The 24164-nt window shown below is 40.5% G+C and overlaps 1 protein-coding gene, 1 long non-coding RNA gene and 1 pseudogene across 3 annotated transcripts in view; 2 read left to right on the top strand and 1 right to left on the bottom strand.

Moving 5' to 3' along the window:
• Positions 1-3966: 3966 nt before the first annotated feature.
• LOC311589232 lies at positions 3967-15765 on the bottom strand. The gene is made up of 2 exons (XR_014776462.1): positions 15626-15765; positions 3967-4273 (listed from the first exon to the last, which is right to left on the bottom strand). It is a non-coding gene; the product is annotated as an uncharacterized lncRNA (long non-coding RNA).
• Positions 8627-11951, top strand: LOC311589548 (large ribosomal subunit protein eL31-like; annotated as a pseudogene). The gene is made up of 2 exons: positions 8627-8657; positions 11583-11951. The product of its transcript is annotated as a large ribosomal subunit protein eL31-like (transcript).
• The window catches only part of NDFIP2 (Nedd4 family interacting protein 2), a 49614-nt gene continuing 41157 nt past the window's right edge, over positions 15708-24164 (top strand). The window contains exon 1 of the mRNA XM_084767522.1: positions 15708-16112. Coding sequence (XP_084623648.1) covers positions 15786-16112 — 327 coding nt within the window. The 5' untranslated portion in view covers positions 15708-15785. The remainder of the gene's footprint in view (positions 16113-24164) is intronic.

Below are 24164 nucleotides of genomic sequence, written 5' to 3'. Positions count from 1 at the left end.
AAGGGATTTTTTTTTTTTTTGGCTGGGGAATGTCAGCAAAGAACACCTAAGACACAGTGCTCTTTCGTTTCCTGCTCATTGGTCCATGGCAGTGGTAAGCAACCTGCGGGTGCAGCTGGCAGTGGTAATCAACCTGTGGGTGCAACCCCTTCCACGTTTACATTATGATTCATAGCAGTAGCAAAATCACAGTTACAAAGTCGCAACAAAAAAATCATTTTCTGTGTGTGTGAACTTTAATACATGAGAACTGTATTAAAGGGTCCAGCATTAGGAAGGTTGAGAACCACTGCTCTACAGTGTCTCTCACAGCAGCGGATAAGTGACCTTAAGGTGATAACATTTTTACATTTTCTGTTGTTAAAGTCAGAATTAGCTGGCTTGTTTGTTTTGAAAAGGCACACTTAATTACCATATACATGACAGTAAGAACTTCTGTTAGGGCTTCGCAGTAAGTGGTGCAGGCAACAAACTATTCTTCTCATAGCCAAAGGCTGGAAGCTCTGGCGTGGCTGCATTCTGGTTAGGCCATTCTTCATGCACACGGCTTTTCAGTAAAGATTTATTTCCCTCTGGAAAACAAAAATATAAGATTACAAGATTATTACATAAATGAAAAATTGAGGATTATATTGATTGACTTCCAATTATTGAAATTTAAACTGAAAATGCATATTCTATGTATTCTATCTATTGATAGATCGATAGATCAAGAGATAGATAACTCAGTGTACCGAGGATGCTCTAACAAAATGCCACAGACTGGGTAGCTTAAGCAACAAGAATTTATTTTTTCACGGTTAAGGAGGCTGGAAGTCCAAGCAGAAGGGATCAGTGTTGATACTTGCTGAAGCCTCTCTTCTGGCTCTCTTTTCTGTATCCTACTGTGACTTTTCTTCTGTGCAGAGTGTAGAGAGATTCTCTGGTTCCTCTTCCTCTTCTTGGAAAAGATACCAAGTTTATGAGATTAAGATTCTACTCATGATCTCACTTAACTTTAACGTTCTCCATTAAAGATGCTATCTTCAAATAAAGTCACATGACAGTGAGGGCTTCAGGATATAATGTTATAGGTTTTAAATGCTTATAGCCATCTCATCTAAATATTCCAGTCTTTAAAATACCGTACCTAGATTTTAAGTTGCTAATAAAAGTGACATCATTGTGAGTATTCAAAATACTCACATGATTATATTTAACTTTTATATCAGTCTTCTGGATAGTTAAGAATTTTGCATTTTCAGTTAAAAATCTGAATAGAGAGATCAACTTCTCAACATTCTGCTATCATTTGGTGTTGGAAGGTCTGAGATTTGAACCAATAAATTTGTCCAAGCCTATTCTTAATTACTTCGCCATTATTCATCTCTTGAAAGAATTTGCTCACTGAAGAATTAAAAGAAAAGTACTAAATTCTAAAGCATCACTTCAGAAAAATCCATGTAAGGAAGTGCTTTACAATGTTAAGTGAAGAGGGGGGGGCATATAAAATTCGCTGGGAATGTTGGTGCACACCTGTAATCTCAGCACCCAGGGAGGCAGAGGCATGTGGATCTCTATGAGTTCGAGGCCATCCTCGTCTACAAAGAGAGTCTAGGACAACCAAGGCTTCACAGAGAAACCCTGTCTTGAAAAACAAACAAAGAATACAAATTGAACACCGAGCCAGGCATGCCTTTAACCCCAGCAGTTAGGAGTGAGACTGAGGCAGTATGAATGTTGAGAACAAGAGGAAAACCTGGGCTACACAAAACAAAACAAACAAAAGAAAACAAACAAAACAAAAACATAGAAAATGATTAGGCTTACTCTCCCCCAAAAGCTATGTTTGTGGTGGAAAAAAGGCCAAAGTTCAATAATTTTCTTTCCTTTTTGGAAATTTAATTTCTTGGGTTTTTTGTTTTTGTTTTCTAATACAGGGTTTCTCTATGTAGCCCTGGCTGGACTCTCTTCGTAGACCAGGCTGGCCTCCATCTCACAGTAAGCCACCTGCCTTTGCCTCCCGAGTGCTGGGATTAAAGGCGTGTACCACGACGCCCAGTGAAATTTAATTTCTTTAATCAGAAATGTTTATTATAAACTCCAGTTATTAACATTATAAGACATACTTAAAAGTTCTTTACAGCTTATAATCATATTTTACAAGAGGCGACTTTTTAAATATTTTATAAAATCCACTCAAAATACTTCCTGAGTGACTGAGGAGAATGCTCAGTGGATAAGATACTTTTTGCACAAACTCCTGGATTCTAGTCTAAAATAAAACTCCATGAAATTTGGGCATGGTGGTACACATCGGTGACCCCAGTGCTACAAGGGGGGTTTAGTGGAAGGTGGAAGGGAGGCAGAGACAGACAGATTCCATAGCTTCATGGCCAGCTGAGACAGAGGACTCCAGGTGTTGGGAGACTTTTTCACAGAATAAGGCAGAGCGCTGGCAAGATGGCTCACTTGTCACCAAGCCTAATGATTTGAGTTCAATCCCAAGAGGCCACAAGGTTGGGTGGGTGGGGGGGGGGGAGAACTGACTGGAACAAGCTTCAGATCTCCACCCACATTCTGTGGCAAATGGGCAGAACCTTCTCCCTAAGTAAGTAAATAAATAAATGTTAAAAAAAAAAAAAAAGTAAGCTGGGGAGCAATAAAGAAAGTTACCCAAAGTTGACCTTTGGCTGCCACACCCATATACACACAGAAATGAGTGCACTTACACACACACACACACACACACACACACTAAAATTTGTTCTGAAAAGTTTGATCACTGCTAACCCTAGGAATTAGTTTATCTTCAGTTGGTTCCTTAAAGGTATGATTTTATTTGTCTGATAAACAAAATTGATGCCGCTTAAAACCAGACTTTGATTTGACATTTTAACCTCTCTGAGGTTGGCAAATAGATTATAGGCAGAAGAAAAAGTACATGGTTCACAAATTATCCTTGTCTTCCTTCATTGATTTTAGTATATTGTAGAAGCTAAAAGTATCTTGGGGACATGCCATATGTATTTGACCTCAGATGACTTTTCATAAAGCAAGATATGTATTGCATACATCAGTCTGTATGTCTTCTGAGATGTGTGGCGCAAATTCTTCAACTGTCTACTATCCACACGAACTATGTCTAGCTGCCAGTTGAGAGATATCCAGCTATTTGATCTGCTTTACATACACTAGATGTTTTGTTTTCTTATTAAACCTTCACTGTATTACAGTGACATGGGTACCTTAATTTTTACTTTTAATGATAAAATTAAGATATAAAAAAATTAAATTTAGCTAAGGTCTGCTATTTAGTGACACAACCAGCTTTAAAATTATGTTTGCACTGGGCTGTAGTTAGAGATTAAATAAAACTATTTCTAGTGGAAACAGCCCAATATGTATTAAAATAATTATATATAAATAAATCATAGTTTATTATATGAGAGAATATTATTTAGTCAAATAAACAGTCCTAACACATGTTGTGACATGGATGAAATTCTAACATTAAAAGGAATATGACTTAAGATATTGTTGGTGTGTGTGTGTGTGTGTGTGTGTGTCCCACAGAGTCACTTCTCTCCCTCTATTATACTGGTCCTGGCAATGGGACTTAGGTCACTGGGCTTGGTAGCAGGTGCTGTTATCCAATGAGCCATCTCCCCAGCCCAACATGGGTGAAATTTGAAGACTTTATGGCAATTGAAAGAAGCCAAAGAAAATACCCAAATATTTTGTAATCTCACAAAGATGAGGTATTTTCATCAGTCAGAATGACAGAGGCCCAAAGCAGAAAGGTGACCAACTGCCAGTGACAAGGAGGAGAAAGCCACATATGGTTAGTGTTCAACAGGCACAGTGCCAGGATGCGATGGAAGTTCTGGATTTAAATGATGTTGGTGGAGACAAGAAGATACAAATGTGCTGGACGCCAGTGAGCTGCATGCTGAAAATGGTTAATATGGCAAGTTTTCTATCATGTTTTTTAGTTTTTATAATATTTTAATGATTTATTATCAGCAGAAGTTGAGTTGTACAATTATTTTATGTGCCTATATATACAGGGTCACTTAAGCATTTCTCAGGCTAATGAGGTTTGAGAGATGAAGACATTTGATGAGACAGAAGAGAAAATGCGGACCAAGGCTGTAAGGAATGCAATCTCCATTGCTGAGAGAAGCCAGAGAACAAATTCTCTCCTCTAGACCATCCAAAGAAGCAACCAGGGCCCTGTCACCATCTTGATGTTAGCCGTATAAGGATCATCATGAAATTCTGGCCTTCAGGACTGTAACAGAATAAAAGTATACAGTATAAACACCACCAAGTTTGCTTAATTTGTTACAAATGTAATAATAAGTTAATATACAGGCAGACAGAATGGACAATTTCTTTAAAATTCCTAGTTCCCACAGAAGCCTTGATTTAGTTAAAAACAAAAACAAAACAAAAGAGTGGTTAAGTGCTCTCTTTCCCTGAACCAACACAAGTTATATCTAATTATTTCCCACAAATCAATATAAACACATGGCTCTATCTTAAACCCTGGATCCTAGGGCATCCAGCAAATACATGATTTTAAGAGAATTAGCATAGGTAGAGTTAGGGATATAGCTCAGTCCAAATATTTGAAAGGCTCTGTGTGTGTGTGTGTGTGTGAGAGAGAGAGAGAGAAAGAGAGAGAGAGAGAGAGAGAGAGAGAGAGAGAGAGAGAGAGAGAAAGAGAGAGAGAGAGAGAGAGAGAGAGAGAGAGAGAGAGAGAGAGAGGGAATTATGTTTATTTTACCATAATAATAAAGTAATTTTGAAAAACCTCAGTTTCATTTTAGCTCATTATGGAACCAATACTTAGTTGAGGATATTAAGAGACTCCATCTACAATAACAGATAAAAATAGAAAGGAGATGGCATTTAAGTGGTTAGACCCCATTTACAGTTAGGGAAAATTTAGAGGCTTCTTAAACTTTATTTGTAAGCGTGACACATCTCTTATGTCTTGAAATATTTCTTCCTTGAGAATGAAAATGCATATTAAATGAAATAGCATTTTATCATCATCTCAGCATTGTGATTGGATGGCAATGTCAATCAACTGGAGTTGAAAAAGTAATAACATTGGACTACTCTACAGGAGCCATCCTGAGTTCTGAGCGAGGCCACACCCCATCCCCATGACAGCAGAGCCAACCAAAGGGGAAGCAAGCCCAGTGAGAACCTCTGAGGAAGAAAGACAAGAGGGCAGAACAGCCATGGCTTCTAAAAGGAACACCAGAAGCAACCAAATTCGATGAGCACAGAGACTAATGTGTATGTGTTCACTCCTGAAGACAAAAGTTAAGTAACAAAGAAAATAGAAATCTCCACATAGGCCATCTTCTGATGGACAGTTTTGTATGATTTGCAGCTCCTGTCTCTGCTTGATAGGATGGTTTTCCTCTTCCATCATTGAGTGGGCATTGTCCTGGCTGATTTTTATGGCAAGTGGACACAAGCAGGGCCACCTGGGAAGACAGAATCTTGCCTAGGAGAATGCCTTTATAAGATTTGTCTATACTACATTCTCTTGGTTGATGATTGGTGTAGGATGTCCCAGATTACAGTGGGCAGTGCCATCCCTATGCAGGTGGTCCTGGATGGTATGAGAAAGTAGGCTGAGCAAGCCATGACAAGCAACCTAGTAAATAGAACTCCTCCATGGCCTCTGCATCAGATCCTGCATCTAGGTTCCTGCCCTGCTTGAATTCCTGCCCTGCCCTCCTTCAGTGATGTACTGTTACCCGGAAGAGTATGATATAAACTCTTTCCTCTCCAAGACACTTTTGATCATGGCGTTTTATAACAGCTATAGAAGCTCTAATCAATAGAGGTATTTTAGGGGCTGGAGAGATGGCTCAAAGATTAAGAGCATTTGCTGCTCTTCCGAAGGTCCTCAGTTCAATTCCCAGCACGCACATGGTGGCTCACAACCATCTACAATGAGATCTGGTGCCCTCTTCTGGTGTGCAGGTGCACATGTGGACAAAACATTGTATACAGAAATAAATAAATCTTTAAAAAAAAACCCAAACCAACAGGTATTTTAAAGATACTAAATAATAATGCAGAAAAGGAGAAAAATCAACCACATATATCAGTCTCTTGAAGCTTGCCTCCTAAGACCAAGAAGAATGAAAAAGGAATCTAGTCTTATTGCTAACTCCAAAGCTATATCTAACAAAGGACTCCTTTTCAAATGGTGGCGAATCCAGCTGGAAAAAAAAAGGTCAATGTTATAGAAAGTAGACAAACAAACGAGCAGTTTAGATAAAATAATTGAGATGCATCTAAATGAGTTCAAATTTTTATTTATCAAGAGAAGCAAGCCGGGCGTGGTGGCGCACACCTATAATCCCAGCACTCGGGAGGCAGAGGCAGGTAGATCGCTGTGAGTTCGAGGTCAGCCTGGTCTACAAAGTGAGTCCAGGACAGCCAAGGCTACACAGAGAAACTCTGTCTCAAAAAACCAAAAAAAAAAAAAAAAAAAAAAAAGAGAAGCAAGACTCATAACGATGGATAAAATTACATTTAAAACATTTGCCTTGTGTGTATGGATGCTTTGCCTGCATATACAATTGTGTGCCTCTTGCATGTCTGCTGTACACCGAGGCCAGAAGAAGATGGCGAAGGCCCTGGAACTGGAGTTACAGACAGCTGTGACCTCCATGTGGGTGCTGGGAATTGAACTGAGGACCTTAGGAAGAGTAGTTGGACCTCTGAACTGCTGAGACATCTCTCCAGCCCCAGGAGGGTTAAAGCTTAAGGAAAAAAAGCAAAACCAAATGTCTGGAAAGCTGTGGATCTATTTTAATTCCCATATATTGATTAGGAGAGGGAAAAAATCTTATAATTGTCTTAGAAAACCGTTGCACAGCATCAACGAAAGTGGAAATATGCACACACACATTTATCAGACATCTATTATACACATACTTAGAATCTAGCATATGCACTTGCAAAGACAAATGTTTTAAAACACGTGTGAGAACACTTTTAGCAGCATAGTTCACAATGTCTTAGGGTTGGATTTTTGTATCTCCTACATGGCTTGAGAACTTGAATTTAATCAGGGAACATCATTGCTGTAGGTAGCTGTAGTAAAGATGAAGTCAGATAGCACTTTGGACCTTAACCCACTACCTGGAGACCTTGTAGAAGGAAAGCCTTTTGGTACAAACAGGCACGCAGAGAGTACCATGTGGAGATGAAGACAGAATGAATGATCCGTCTCCACACAACTGCAAGTAAGCCGGCAGAGTCTGTTGGGAAGGCCTGGCATAGAACTGACTCTTCCTTAAGGATATCTGAAGGAACCAGCCCAGTTGAAACCCTGATCTTGAACTTCTAACCCACAGAACTATGAAAGCATACCTTTCTGTCTCTCAAACCACATAGCTTATGATATGCTACTGTGGTAGTTCCAGAAGGGACTAGAAGCCACGGTTATCAACAGATACACAGTGACAAAATAGATATACAACCAAATTTAACAAGATGAAGAAATCTTAACAATGTAAGATTAAACAAATATAGCAGGGTAAATTTAATGTAAAAAGTTAAAACCAAATTTTTTAGTGCTGCAAGTCAAAATAATTGTTATTCCTTGCACAAGGGAAAAGATGACAAACAAATCACTGTGGTATTTTGGGTGTTCCGGAAATCATTCCATGTCTTTAATTCAGATTCTGGCTACATGAGATTATGTAGTTTCCAAAAATCATCAAGGTATAGACTTATGAGCTGTATACTTTCTTACGTGTGATTATATTGAAATAAAAATACTGTTCAAGTAAAACTGTAATATGTTTCATTTCTCCTCTGACTTGTGTCTTTTGGTAAGTCTCTTCAGGCCATATTTTCTGCACTGGGAAAAGCTAGCAACAGTAGTGCTTGCTCTATATGCTTACTCTGAGAATATAGTGAGATAATATGCATGAAACATTCAGCAAAACTGCCAGCGACATGCAGTAAACATTATGTATTATTACCATAATTATGACTGACTAATATGCCACGTCATAACTTTATTACTGGATAAGCAACTTCAGACGTATTTTCTGTGGTTACATACAGTCGCATCTTTTCCTTTATGATGACTTGGTAATATGACAGTATAAGCCAAGTCATCCTAGAAAAACCTGTGCTGTGCTCAGGCTGGAAGACCTAACTCAGTTCAGCGTTCTACAGAGGTAATACTTATTCCAAAATTTACATGCAAACATTTTAAAGCTCTTTCCCTCCTGACAGCCACTGGGACATTAAAGATGGGACAGGAGGACAGGGGCCTCCTGGAGTGACAGTCCTCTGTGTTTGGATGAGCTTCCCAACAATCTGGGAGACAGACAGAGAAGGAATGATTATGATTTAACGATGAGCAAACCAGCTCAGCAGGTTGATCCACCCAGTGACTATATGGCTAAGATATGGCAGAATGAGACCAAGGCTATTGCAAACTGACTTGGCTAATTCCAGAAGTGAAGGAAGGTGGGGGCAGCTTAAGGTGAGTAAGAGAATGTTCTATTGAGCAATAATGTCCAATGAACCTTTCTGTGATGTAAGTGTTCTATAGCTAAGGTGATCAGTAAGGTGGCCACTAGTCCTACACATGGCAACTGAATATTTGAAATGTGTCTTGGGTGAGTAAGGAAAGTAATTTGTAGTATTATTTAGCTTATATGTAAATAACCATATGCGACTAGGGCCTATTATATTGGATAGTGTCGCTGTATTGTCTTAGGAAACATGTCAAAATGGCCGTGGCTAGAGTGGTGACTTAGTTAAGAGAGAGAATCCAATTTATCTCTCCATATCTGGTTTTCTTAAATCCTCAACTCTATGTAAACACAAAGGGTTGTTTGACTTTCAAGCCTGAATATGTACAGCTGATGTTATCTACTATAATTGCACAGAAACGATTTGTGGGGAACATATTTTACTATATTTGTCTTACGTGTAACAAAGCAGAAACCTGAGGAGAATTCATGCTAATTTAGTTTTTTTTCCAATGCATTTACCTGTCTTATCTCTTCTACAAGAATTTGACACACTGACTTCATGACTGCTAGAATTCTACCTTATTGATTTATAATGGTAGTAGTGTTCTAGAGGGCTATTTCTAGGAGGATGATGTGGGAAAAGTCAAAAGTATTTGGATTTTTCTCTTTTGAAGTTTCAAAGTTAAGCAAAGCTAGGAGAGAAGTGGTAGTTGATTGCAGATATAGCCTAAGTGAACTTACCACTCAAAGCTTCAGTTTGTGTGTGTGTGTGTGTGTGTGTGTGTGTGTCTGTGTCTGTGTGTGTGTATGGCTGATGTGGCATGAGGCACAGGGTATCATGGGTGTTATTCCTCCGACACTGCCTACTTTGTTGTTGCTTTAGACAGGTCCCCTTACTGACTTGGAGCTCCCCAAACAGAGCTGGTTGGCTGGCCAGTGAGCTCTGTCTCCCCACTGATGTGGTTACAAGCATGTGCCACTATTTTTGGCTTTTAAACTTGGGCTCTGGGGATCAAATTTTACACTCTGATGTATCTCACCAGCACCTAGAACCTCAGTTTCTTTTTCTTTAAAATGAAGGTGTTGGCTTGGGCGATCTTGTAGTCTTAGGCAGTAAGTTCACAAAGGCTAGAGTTTTATGACTGCTTTCTAGACAGTTCGGTTCTAGTCAGCTGTCATTGCTATTCATAGCATCTGCTCCTTTTGAACTAACACTTTGATTTTTCTACTATATATGCTGAATGTACATACATGTATCTGTATCACAGGTGTTTGTACTTGGTTTTGTGAAGCAGGATACATCTGTGTAATAGCCCTGGATGTTCTTGAACTCTCTTTGTAGATCAGGTTAGCCTTGATCTCACAGAGATGCCTGCCTCTGCCTCCCGAGTACTAGGATTAAATGCATTTAAAATGCCACCACTCCTGGCATCAGTGCTTGTTTTTAGGAGTACCTAGAGAAAGAACTGTAAAACTGAATGTCTTTTATTTAGAGGAACTTTCGGCCAAAACTTATTTGTTTATTTATTTTGAGAAAGGATCTCATTATGTAGATCTGGCTGGCTTGGAATTTGCTATGAAGATCAGGCTGGTCTTGAACTCAGAGATCACGGGTGTGTGCCACCATGCCTAGCTCGGCAGATCTTAGCTACCAAACCTTATAGGTAAGGAAACTTTACATATTAGCAACAAGCGAAGTGAGATGTCAAAGGGACTTCCTTTTGTTTCCTATGTTTACTTCCTTTGGCTCTGTGAGCCCACTAGCCTTTCCCCTATTTGAAAGCTAAGGACAGGAAATAGGTTTGAGTTGCTTCTTGCTTTTGAAAAAGCAGCACTTGGGGAGACATTGGGCCTGACTGTTATCTTTATTTATCCTTTTGGATGCCAGGTGTCCTTTATTCTAAGTACTGAAAATATGGTGACATTATTGTTGCTGTGTGACACTGTTAGTGGTGAAACAATGACTTGGACACCAGACTATGCTTTACAAGATAGACATAGATTGACTGTGGGGGGAGGAGAGCCAGTGCTTATAACATGTTGACAAGGGCTGACATGCAGTACATATCCCTTTTCTCCTAGTATTCTCCACCACTGCATTTTTTTCTCAAACAGAGAGCACATATTGATCACTTAAAGGAAACCTGTCCCAAGAGGCAATAGAGTTCAGGGTCACCCCTGCTTTCAATGACAGGGATTACCTTGGAGAGAGAGAGAGAGAGAGAGAGAGAGAGAGAGAGAGAGAGAGAGAGAGAGAGAGAGAGAAGAAACTAAATAATCACACAACACTCTGCTCTTCAGTATGGCCAAAGAACTAAAAGTATTCAGGGCCCAGTAAATGCTATTCTAATAACTTTCCTGCTGTTCAAATTCAAGTTTGAACTCTCTAATGGAAAATGTCTATTGATTTGTCCATGTTTGTTGTCCATGACCAAACTCTGGGCAAGAATGAAAATGCTAATTATATCACCAGGACTGCAATACAGACAATCATACTGCTGATCTTTTTGAATTGTTGCCTAGTGAGGCCTCCACCCATAACTACACCTGAACACTTTATATGAGATAAATCTGACAGGAAACAAATATAAGAATATTTAAAATTTTAAGCTACCTTTTTTTTTTTGGCACCTTTCCCTTTCATTGTCTTCCTGCTTTATCTTTATTCTACAGAAACCATTTTAACTTGTGTTTAAATAAACCTGTGACACTAGTGCAGCACATCAGTGTGGTTAGGGTGTAGTCTGACTAATCTGTCCAAAGCAGCATTGCTGTGACAGCATTTTAAAGTCCGACTGGAGTTCAGAATGAGTTGACTTTAAGTGAAGGTTAGCCTCTAGAACCCAAATGGTCCTGATTTGATCACGTGGGTGTATTTAAAAGTAACGTTTTTCTCCATAAGATAGAATCTTTATCTCCTGCCAGAAGGGATCATCAGTTGCCTAGCCAGCACCCACAGTTACATGCACTAATCTATGCAAAACAAACACAAACACAAATACAATCCCCTCAAAACAAACAAACCTAAAAAAAAAAAAAAAGGCTGTTCCAGTTTTGGCCCAGCAGAATGGCTTTTCGGCGGTGAGAAGAAGGGCCGTTCCACCATGAATGAGGTGGTGACAGAGAGTACACCACCAACATTCACAAGCGCATCCATGGAGTGGGCTTCAAGAAGTGTGTTCCTCAGGCATTCAGAGAAATTCAGAAGCTTGCCATGGAGGTGATGGGAGACTCCAGATGTGCGTATAGATACCAGGCTCAATAAAGCTGTCTGGGCCAAAGGAATAAGCAATGTTCCATATCGCATCCGAACATGTTTGTCCAGAAAACATAAATGAAGATGAGGAGTCACCAAACAAGCTCTTCACATTGGTAACTTACATGCCTGTTACCACACTCAAGAATCCACAGACGGTCAATGTGGATGAGAACTAACCTGCTGAATGTCAAAGTTATAGAATTACCAAAAAACAAACAAACAAACAAAAAATAAAAACACAAAAAAAACCCAAAACCCAACAACAAAGGACCTGAAGCCAAAACTATATTCGTCTGGGTTGTAAGATTAGCCTTTAATGGCTACGCCATCTCTCCAGCCCTCTCAAATACTTTCATCATATACATCTGTCCTGCTTCTTTCTGTAGTTGAATTCTGATAGATGGAAGACGAGCTTCATTTTAGATTTGTCCTTTCTACTGGAAGAGAATAAGGAGAGAGCAAAAAGCATGTGCCTCATTGTCAAATCACTTGCTTTACATTTTCTCTCTAAAATTACGAAGCCAAACAGATGACAGGAATCCCATAACCAGCTAAATATGGAACATGGTATGATGCTAAATTGAGGCTCAAGCCTACAACTGCTTAAGGACAAGTATATACAGCAACACTAAAAAAGTCTGGATTGATCAATGTGCTTATTTTAATTTACTAAAGTGAAAAGCAGACTTTTATGCATTCTCTGAAAAATAGATTTTAGAATAATAAAGTTCAGAAAAGGACAATGGATTTTAGTTAGATATAGACAGAGTCTCCGGGAGATAATAATTTACTTCTTTTCAGTCACTTGGTAGACAAATGTGCAAAGTCACAAATATTCCTTCTAGTCTAATAGAATGTTCTAGTCATAATAGTCTATCATTTTACCTCTTGGTACTTGCCTCGGCTGGGCTTTTCAGAAAGCAGATGCTGACATAAAATTAAGAGTGCAAGGGCTGGGTGTGGTGGCACACGCCTTTAATCTCAGCACTCGGGAGGCTGAGGCAGGTGGTTTGCTGTGAGTTTGAGGTCAGCCTGGTCTACAAAATGAGTCCAGGAGAGCCAAGGCTACACAGAGAAACCCTGTTTCGAAAATCAAAAAACAAAACAAAACAAGACTGTGAGAGATTCTGCAGGGAGAGCAGCCATAATATGATGCAGATTATATGTTTTGACAAGTACCTGCTCAACAGTTTGGTGAGTTTAGCTTAAAGAGGTCTGGTGTCACAAAAGAACAACAGCCCAGGCTGCATCCAGCTGCCTAGCTCAGTGGAGGGCTGGCTGCTGCCCACAACATCCTTGCAGGCATACAGTCTGAAAGCCTACAGCTGAAAGATGCTGGCTGTCCGCATTCCTTACAGCTGAGCAGACTGAACTCTCCTGAAAGAGAATCTAGGGCAGATGTGTTACCCAGTGTGGCAGTGCGGCGCTTGTAAACATTTGGAGATGGAATTTGATTGGGCTAAGCAAGAAGTGTCAGTCAACCTCAGTGAAATTCTACACTTCTTCTTGAGGTGGCTTGGGGCAGTGTATCACCATCAGTTTTTTAGGGAAGTGGAGTCATGGCTAAAAGTGTTAAAAATATTTCCAGTTATTAAGACCTCAAAGAATATTGCCATTGCTTGACTCAGATCTCTTAAGGGGGCTTCTATTTCATCCCCCAAGGAGTGGCTCCCAGGGCACATGTGAGCATCTTGCTTTGTTATGGCTGTAGGTTAGTTGACACGGGGAAAAGTGATCAGAATGCCGCTTCTGCAGACAAGGAGAAAGCATCGTGACTTCCAGGATGAAAAAGGTAGCGCTGGCCGGAGTCCAGGTTGGTTATTCATGACGCATCATTAGGTTACCTCTTCTTCACAGGGGCCACAGTAGAGACGGTCAGGACAGGGAAAGGAGACAAGGATTTGTTCTTTTCTAGGGTGCAATGCCTCACTTTGTGGAGGTTCTGATGTCTATCACCACTCATTGATGACTTTGGCCCTGGTAAAGTTGCTCACTTTTTCTGTCTCTGAGTTTCAGTTAAGTAGCTACTGCAGTCATGTCTTCCTACAGCACAGAGTTGTGTGGAAGCTAACACAACACACACACACAGTGACTGGATTCAGAAGATCTCAGTGCTGTTTGGTCTCGGTGTTCTCTTACTGAAAATATACTATATCATTGAATTGTGTCTTCTGTTCTGTGAGAGCAGAAACCTATTCAGAGAACCTGGGTGGGACTAAAAGGAACAAATTGATATATAAAAAGGATTCGGGATGTTTACTCTGAGTCAGGTCTCTGATTTTCTTAGAAGTAATAAAATCCAGAGACACAAGTGAACCTAGGTGGTTAATGAAAATAAAAGGACACAGAAATTCAATTCCAAATGGCCTTTATAGATAACAAGTTTTATAGGAATCTAAGCTTTCTTTGCTAACATTAGGTGTTGTTTAGATCCTGAAGGTAATTCTATTAGGGGTGATACCATAAGAGTTAGTGCTTAACACTAGCAACACTGATGAAATGGCATGGTTATTACCTTAGACTATAAAACACATTACATTGGAATACATGAAGAAAATTAGCTATGACAATACCATCACTTTTTGTTATTGCTAATTGGCCATGCTAGCATTCCATATTGCAAGATGGCCCAAATAGAGATCTGAGGGATGATTTGAAAAACAAAGATACCAGGAAGATTTAACTTCTTTAGCTAAACGATTATCCATCTTGCTAGGTAGTTGAACCAGTTGCCGAGGGACACCCACTGGCTTCCTTTTTTCTTTTTTCTTTTTTTTTCAGAATTCTCCTCCGTACATGCGTGAAAGCAAAGGGAGAGTTCTCCAGATTTCCTCCCCTCGTTCCCTCAGGGGATCTCCACAGTATGATCATTTATGGATAAAGGGCTTGGTTATCTTAAAAAAAAAAAAAAGGCCAGATGAGGTGGGATCATAGTTTTCATGGTAAAATAAGCAGATGTTTGGGTTAAAAGGTACCTTTTGCTGGTCCACTATACTCTTGCATTGTTAGGGAAACCTGCTCCGTGCCTTGTGTGAGAGAAAAAGATGCACAAACACAGTGTGTCATGCGTGGCTAGCCTCAGGGCATGATGATGTTCCACAGAAAGCGATTCTTTACCATTATCAAATCTTAGGAATATCTGAGTATTGGCGCAAAAAAAAAAAAAAACCCTACCTCATTCATTATTTTCTTCTGCCTTTCCGTTTCCTATTTCTAAAGACCCCTTTCTCTGGAAGGCATTGGAATATCTTAAGTGTTATTTGGATTTGTAAATCTCTTAGAAAGAAGGGGGGCTGTAAAAGAGGCGGGTATAGCTCTACACAGGACCTTCAGGGCAGTTTGGTATGAATTATCATGTGCACAGTAATGGTATATTGGGCAGAACCCACAATGCTCAAAACGAACTCCAATGCTATTGTCGGACCTAGGTGATAACGGTATGTTATCCTGGCTTCGGTATTTGTAACAAATGTGCTGTTCTACTGAGGAAGCCTATGCAAGGGCAGAAGCAAGAATACGTGTCTTTTTCCTTCCTGGAAATTTTACTGTGAATTTAAAGCTGATTTTATATGTTTATATATATTTAGATATTATAATTTTATGTTTACATGTGCATATATATATATATATATATATATATATATATATATATCTCGAATAAATAGACTAACTCATTAATGATTTCGAATGGTCCATCCTGAGATGGATCTCTTTGAGATGTTCTAGGCTGAGGACTAGTAAAAAGGGAGACCTGTCTGTGCTCAGGTGCGCTAGGAACGTGGCGCCTCTACTCTTCTCAAGGTTGGTCCCGCAGTGACGGTGCATTCGCTCGCCCCATAGTGAAACCTACCTTCACGGAAAAATCCAATCAAGCGGGGAGAATTTTTTTCTCCCCACTTTTTTTGCCACCGCCCACTCCGAAGAAGCTGACAACCTACAGGGCTCCCCGGGACTTGCCTGACTTTTTCCATCTCCTCCCACCTAGGGCCACCTTCTCAGCCCGGGCGCGGATGGGACGCCGGCGGAGCCAGAGAGCATGCGCGTCCGCCCCGAGCATGCTCAGTAGCGCGCGCGGCTCCCGGGAGCTCCGGCGCCGATCGGCTGGCGACGCGGAGGTCTCTGCCGCAGCCGAGGGAGCGACGACAGGAAGTGAAGCGGCCCCGCCGGGCGAGCGCGGCGGCAGGACCCGAGGCGGCGGAAGGGGCTCTGCGGCGAGGACGTCGTCGACCGGGGAGGCCGAGGGAGCTGAGCGCGGAGGGGACACGCCCGCTCGGAAGCCGGACCCCGAGGCGGGCAGGATGGATCACCACCAGCTGGGGACTGGCCGCTACCAGGTGGTGAGTGCGCGGGGCCCCCGGGGGGACCGCCCGGCGGGACCACACCGCCACCCCCCGCCCCGGGACGCCCCGGAGAGGACGGGCAGCCTCCTGCCGCCCTGCGAGACCGCCCGGCCCACCTCCCTCCAGTCCCCCGGCCGCACCCCACGGCCTGCTCCCCACCGAGCCCCCCTCCCAAGAACCCACCCCGCACCCCAACTCGCTGTGGCTTCCTTATTCTCTGACTCAGACACCCGTGAGACACTAGTGGGCTGTCCACCGGCGGCGGGGCCGAGTGCACGTACCTGTTCGGGAGGTGATCGGCGTCATAAATCGAGCGAGATTGGAGTAGATTGCTGTAGAGTGGGATGCCGCTGGGCTGAAAACCGGCTTTAGGGGCTGTGGACCCGGAGAGAATAGCTGTGCTGGGGAACGTGCCTCTCTTCTAGTTAACCTTGTCATTTGCCCTTTTCTATTATGTTAGTATTACAGTGGTGGTTGGTTTAGGAGAGAAAAATCTGTCCCTACTTTGCGTGTGTATGTGTACCTGTATGGATTTTGGTGGGAGGCGCAGCGGTTTATTGGGGGAAAAAATCAGATCTTGTTTGAAAAGATAATTAGTTTTCATTTAATAGAGTTTTACCTCTCAAATGTATAAACCCCTAACCATATTTAAGTGAGTGAAGGGTGCCCTATATTTTCTTTGTTGGAATTTCTCTATCCTCCCCCCTTGTGTATTCTAGCAATGTCATTGGAGATAACTTGTAAATAATCATTGTCAGCAGTATTTACTGGGTTGTGTTTTCGCTCACAAACTTTCAGATAATTTAGTAGAACCTATTTACGGGGGGAGAGGAGAAAAGTATTTGTGCGTGTTGTTGATGTTGTGTGTCGTAGTTTATAAAATTGTACAGTTGGTCCCATATGTCACCTTTCTGATTACTTGCATGCGTGTTGTCACCCAAGCATTTCTATCAAGTGCCTTTTACAAATGCTAAGGATTGTGGAAGAGACTATTTTTTCTTTTTTGGGGGGTATGAGTTCCACTTCATTTGAGTTTATTTGCTATAACATGGCCAGGTGATTCAGATTATGAATTTTTCAAAAATTATCATTTTCAGAATGCTTTAGGAAAAAGAATTGTTGCCAGTTTGTAGAAGGTGACTTTCAAGTTGTCAGTTTGGGGTGGCTTTATATTTTTAAACATTTCTCTTTCTAAGTGTCTGCAAAAATGAAATGTCACAGATATATTTTGGATAATTTTATCATTGATACTTGTTTTATGTTTCAAATCTTTCCCATTTCTATTTGTGTCTCAATAATATAAATTGATTTGAATTCTTCTTTTGGGCTGCTTTTCCTTATTGGGCTCAACCATGGTCAATACTTAAATACTCTTAACAGTAAATAATTTATTATATTGCTCTTTTGCTTTCAATAGATGTAACTAGTTGAGACTATTGTTTTTCCTCAAAATCTCTTCAGATAATGTTGGAGTTTACTTTTACTGTTAAGATATTTCACCTTTGTCTACATTTTCAAAGTAGGTAGAAAATCCCCTACCCCTTGAAAACTGAAGCTGTGTCCTATATGGACTTTGAATGGGTGGAGGTACTATATAAGGGCAGAGGGCAAACTCAGTCATTCCAAATACATTATTTATTATAGATAGAACATTATTTTTCTTTATAAGGAGAAGCATTAGGGCATTTATCATACTCGCAATCTACATTTTAATTTTTTCACTTGCAGTGCTACATACTAAGTTTGTCTCTAGGATAACTCTTGCTCTGTTGAGGATGGCTTCCTATTATGTAACCGCGCCTGGGACCATGGCATAGGTACAACTGAATTTTAGTTTTGAGTAGACTTTGTAGCTAGTTGTCAGCGTGGGAGCCTGACCTATGTGATGAACAGGACTGTTTTATGGCTGCCTTTAGCTCAAGCCTTATTCTGAAACTCGAATGATTGACAAACTGGAGTAGTAAACAACTTTGGTTGTGTGTTAAGCGATGACTGCGTCAGGAGATAAGGAACTGTATGTAGGGGTGAGAAATGCTGTGTTGTGGTAGTTTACTCTTATTTAAAGAGCTAAGACTCAGCTCTGTGTACTCGTGATGCCTGCTGATTAGAATGACTTACTGTCTTCAACCTATGTATGTACTTGTATCTGGGAACTTTCTTATCTTTAGGCAATCCAAAGTGTTTATTTTTTGTTACTGCTTTAACTAGCATACTAAGTAGTGAATTTTATAAGTTCGTTTTGTACTTTCATGTCCTGCATATACATAGGCATATATTAATTTAAACCTACATTTCCCCTTAGGATAGAAAACATGTTGTATTTTCTCTCTGAATCTGGCTTTTTTCACTTAACACATTGATTCCCCCAGTTCCATCTGTTTTCCTGTTTCCTGTGATTGTTTTGGTTTCATTCTTTTCACCTGAGCAAAACATCCTGTATGTATGTATGTATGTATGTACGTATGTATGTACTTTTTGTCCATTTACCTGTTGATGGGCCTCCAGGCTGGTTCTACACCTTGGTTACTATTATTTATTTGCCAGAGTGGCCCTTGTAAATTCTGGATAAACACTCAGCCATTGAGTAGCCAAGGAATTCATGCTTCTGCCTCAACCTCCTACTAGGATAACAGACACAAAGCATAATTCCTGGATAGAATTATTTTTCCTTCCTCTGTCCTATCCATTGTTAAAAACGATCCATTACAAAAGATAAAATGTGCACCTACAAAGTCTTGGTAATTTTCTAATTTCAGAAAAAAAAACCCCAACAAAACAGGCATAATGATTACTTTTACCGCATTTTGGGAAATTGAGGTGTGCTTGACAGGAAAAGAGCAATGTGCCAAACTGTTAAGTGGTTGGCTTGTCTTGCAGCTGTGGAACTACATTCTGGCTTTGATGTTCTCTGTTTTGAAGGCTCATGTACCTGCAGCAAGCTGACTATTGATTTGAAAGGTATTCTGTGTACAGTTACATTGGCAGTGTTAATTGTAGCAGCAGTTTCCTGAACTGTATGCTAGCATGTCAACGAGAGGTGTTCTTGGACTACATCTTCCTTATTAACATAGTGAGAATTATTTAGCAACGACAGTTGCTTAGATTTGCTTCCTCTAGTTTTTGTTTTTTAGCATTTTAAGATATTAGCATTTATACAATGTAAGGTTTTTTTTTAGTGAAACATAATTTGCAGTATTTGTGCTATAGAGGTCTCGGTACTTTACTTTGATATTTGGAGAATTAAAGTTGCTCCTGATAAATCAGAATTGGAAGGTTTGAACTGCTAAGATCAAGTTAGGGAGCTGGGATGTAGCCCAGTGGTAGCGCACTTGACCTAGCGTGCTTGCCCACAAGGCTCTGGTTCCATCTCTGCACTACAAAACAACAAAACCAGAACAGGCTTTAATGTCACCTAGGCTTATATTTAGATTACTCTGATTGCAATGAAAAAACAAACACACACCTTTTTTCTTCCTTTTATATGTGTATGCCATTTATGTGCTGGTGCCCAAGGATGCCAAAGAATTCCTTGGAGCTGTAGTTTCAGATGGTTTGTAAGCCACTCAGTCTGAGTGCTGGAAATTGAACTCTGGTTATATGAACAACATCAAAAACACTTAACCACTCAGCCATCTTACCAGCCTCCTGTTTGCAAGTTTTCAAAAATTAGCTACTTTATATCTTAAAGCAGTTTCCTCATATTAGTACAACCTCATAAGTATTATTAATTATGAGAATTAAGTACTATAATACATGTAAAACACAGAGTGGTAATGCCCAACCTGTGGCTCAGGGCACCTTTGGGTCAAATGATCCTTTCAGAGGGGTCACATATCAGATATCCTGCATATCAGGCATTTACATTACAATTTATAATAATAGCAAAATCACCGTTATGAAGTAGCAACAAAAATAATTTTATGGGGACTGGAGAGCTAGCTCAGTAGCTAAGAGGCTGTTCTTCCAGTGGACCCGGGTTAAACTCTCAGCACCCACACGGCAGCTTACAACTGTCTCTACCGGAATCTAACACCCTCACACAAACAAACATGCAGATGAAACACCAATGCACATGAAAAAAATTAAAGCATTAACAAAATAATTTTATGGTGGTGGGGGGGGTCACCACAACATGCGGAACTGTATTAAAGGGTTGCAGCTTTAGGAAGTTTGGGAGCCACTGATAAAAAGGTTGGCACATAGAAATCACTACTGTTTTCATAAGCTCCTGAATTAGTCTGTTAATGTTTCATGGTTGTTGGCAGAATACGGAAGACTCCTAAGTCAGAACAAATGGCATTACTCATAGTACACCAAGCAACAGGAACACAGCATAGCTGAGTAGTTTTCCTCGTTCCAAAGTCCCTTGAGGTTAATAAGTGTTTGGAGAGACACAGCATTGAGTTTGCATCACATGTGAGGGGACCAGTGTCATGGCTGTAGCACTTTTTGTTTATCTGCTTTTTTCCCAGGAAGCAGCTCACATTGTAGCAAACAACAGTGCTGTTTTATTTGCCTTTGAAGGCAGCTTCTGAGAGTTCTCTCTGTTGTCTGTGTAACGTACTACAGGGAAGGTTCAGTCATCAGGAAACTAGCCCAGTACCCAAAGTAAGTAAGAATGCTGGAGATTTTCAGACCCAGGACCTTCGCCTCACCCAGTAGACCGTTCTAGTTTATAGAAAAGGTGAATTTTAGGTGTCGTCGTTTGCTTTCATTTTTCATTTTAAAGAAATACCGTAGTCTTTTACTTTATGTTGCTTTCCCCTTTTGGGTTTTGTCTCTCCTGATTCCCATGACCTTCATTTGTTTCTTTTGAATTTATTAATATACATTATCTGGCTTGTATTACTACTTCTAACCTTCTCAAGCTTGCCCAGTTGCGTAATCTGATACACCTAGGCGCTTGTCTACTTTAGGTCTTTAGCATATCGACATTGAACTTTGTCCTTGAAACTCTTCCTTATTCCTGATATTTACAAGTTTTCTTTTGACATCTTTGTCTTTTATTCAGAAATCTTCCCGGTTCCTTGAGTGCTGGTGCTTTCCATGCTGTGAAATAATTACTACTTTCTTCGGTTGCTTGGCTGCTCTTTAGTTTATTGTTTGCCTGGCACGAGTCATGTTCTTTTAATATGAAGTTGATTTTCTTCTCTCTCTTTTGCTGAAGAACCTTTGGTGGTTTCCTTTCTACCCCACCATTCAATAGCATTTACTGTTAAAACCTTCAAATATGTAGAAAGGTATAGAAAAGTGGAAGAACAGTTTAACAGTTTGTTGCACTTATGCTTTTGAGTGTTTTCAGTCTCATTTTAAAAGAGAATATTTTTAGTCCATGAAAGTTTCATTTGTGCATATGATGCATTTGACCATAGTCATCCCTCCTCCTCCTCCTTTTCCAGACCTTCTCTTACCAGATTCTCAACTTAGTGTCCTCTTTTTAATTAATTAATTAATTAATTAATTAATTAATTTTGGTTTTCAAAACAAGGTTTCTCTTTGTAACCCAGGCTGTCCTGGAACTCACTTTAGTAGCCCAGGCTGTCCTGGAGCTCACTTTGTAGGCCAGGCCGAACTCAGAGATCTGCCTGCTTCTGTCTCTCAAGTGCTGAGATTAAAGGTGTGCGCCACCACGTCCATCCCTTTTTTTTAAGTTTTAGTATTTGAGACATGGTCTCACTCTGTAGCACTGAGAAATCTTACTCTTTTTTAAAAATTTATTTATTTTTATTTTATGTGCATTGGTGTTTTGCCTGCATGTATGCCTGTGTGAGGGTGTGGATCCTACAGTTACAAATATTTAGGAGCTGCCATGCACGTGCTGTGAGTTGATTCCAGGTCCTCTGGAAGAGCAGTTAGTGCTCCTAGCCACTGCGCCATCTCCCGTTCCTACAATCTTATTCTTAAATGTAGGAATCCCTATAAATCTATCATTTGAAGAGTTTTTGGATCTGCCATTTGCACCAAGGCAAAGGCAAAGTTGAGAATCACAGTAATAGAACGGTTGATTTCTTGCATTACATGCTTGTGTGCCTTTCTACCTGGAGTCTAGTGTTTTCCTCAAAGATTGTTCAGGGCTTCTGGGAAAGACTGATTTTTTTTTTTTTTAACGTAGAAAATGTGTACCTGAGAATGTTTCCACTCAGATTTTTTTTTTGTGTCCCAGGTAGTTTCCTCAGGTGTACAGCAGCACCCTGACAGTTACTGTGCCTTTGACTTGAATGTATTTCATTATAATACCTACATATATGAGTCGGTTGCTTCATCATTCATGAACATTGTTGAATCAAATGCAGACCCTTATTGGTATATTTGAGCTGTGCATATTCTAGTACTAGTGTAAAATATATAATTTATACTGTGAAAATGCTGTGCCACTGATAAATCTATCAGCTTATCTTGGAGGCTGAAGAGGCTGCTCAGGGTTACGGGTATGAACTGTTTGCAGAGGACCTGAGTTCAATTTCCCAGCACTCATGTTGGGTGGTGTTTACCTTCAAGGTCACCTGCTCACATGGGCACATATGTACACACAGACATAAACATAATTAAAATAATAAAAATCTTCTGAAGGAAAATATAAAGTATTTGACAGGAACACCCCGAGTCTCTGTGTGCTTTCTCATAGCTTTTTAATATGTCTTTTCAATATGGCCGTGGCTTTTTACAGCATAGGAGGAGGAAGAAGTTGCCAGTTTCTTGGTTTTTTGTTTGTTTGTTTTGTTTTGTTTTTGTTTTAAGTTTTAGGCTTGAAAATTTAGAATTAAATTTCTCTTGCATCTTTTTTAGTCAAGGCCATTGTAAGGCCAGCCCAGATTCAAAAGGAGAGGGAAGAAACGTCCCTGCCTATTCTTATAATTGCGTTGAGACAGTCATACACTGTAGCTCAGGCTGGGCCTTGAACTCCCAGCAATTATCCCACTTCAGCCTCTGAAGTTCTGGCATTATAGTCATGAGTCACCCCGCACTGGCTTGACCCCCATCTTAATGGGGTGGAGGATGCACTTATGTTGAGGGAAGAAATTGATGGTGTTCATTTTTGAATTCGGCATTTTGACCCTTCAGGAAATAAATAGTAGGATATTTTGGACCTCATCCATTATAAAAGTGCAATAGTCAGGCTGCATTTTGACTGAACTACAAAGATCTAGTTCTTGTGGGTGAGTATTGTAGGTACGGTAATAGCTTACGTGAATTTGTTGGTTTAAGACGTAGAAAGCAGTGAGGCTTTCTGTGAGTTGGGGGTTGCAGGCTGGGCCAAAGCTCAGAGTAACGTGTATCCGAGTTTGATAGGAAAATGGAACACCATTGGCCACTCTAGTTTCTAGCTTTTATTTCACAAAGGCAGTCAGCTTCAGCTAAGCAACAAAACACAGAGTCAAATGAGAATATGAGACTCTGGCCTGAAGAGAAACAAACACACAAACAAACAAAACCAGTTGACCCTTTGGTAGTCGGCTGCAGTTCCTGGCAAGCAGACCTCAGAGTCGCAGGGATTCCGCCAGCTGGGGCCTGCCTCCCCGGACCCAGCAGCAGAGTAGCAGCTTTGCTAACACGCTGGCGCAAAGCTCCCAGGTGATGCCAGCCTGCAGTGGATGCCTTCACCTGTGGCTGTACGAGAAGAGGGAGACAAGAACTGAGTTAGACGGTGAAGCTGATTAACTCTTGCAGGTGCGTTAAACTGGGAGCTGAGATTGCAAGTCCCAAGCAGTGCTCCATGGCCGTCCTACTGGACAACACACACAGAACTCAGATTCAAAGACAAGACAGTGACCATAGATTATATTAAGCATTATATTTCGAGTATATTAAGATTATATTTTTAATCGTGTATATGTGTGTGTGTCTACATGTGGGTTTATACACATGAGTGCAGCGTTGCTGGAATCTGGAGTTACAGGCAGTTGCAAGCTACAGGGTATGAGTGCTGGTACCTGATTTTGGATCTTCTGCAAGAGAAGTGAATGCTCTCAACCACTGAGCCATCTCTCTGGCTTGTCCTCCTTTGTTTTATACTGATTACTTAACAGTTATGTTCTTTTTATTCTTGAC

This window comes from Acomys minous (genome assembly GCF_964271855.1).
Source record: "Acomys minous genome assembly, chromosome: 18".
NCBI classification, from domain to species: domain Eukaryota; kingdom Metazoa; phylum Chordata; class Mammalia; order Rodentia; family Muridae; genus Acomys; species Acomys minous.
This window is presented reverse-complemented; position numbering and strand designations above follow the sequence as displayed.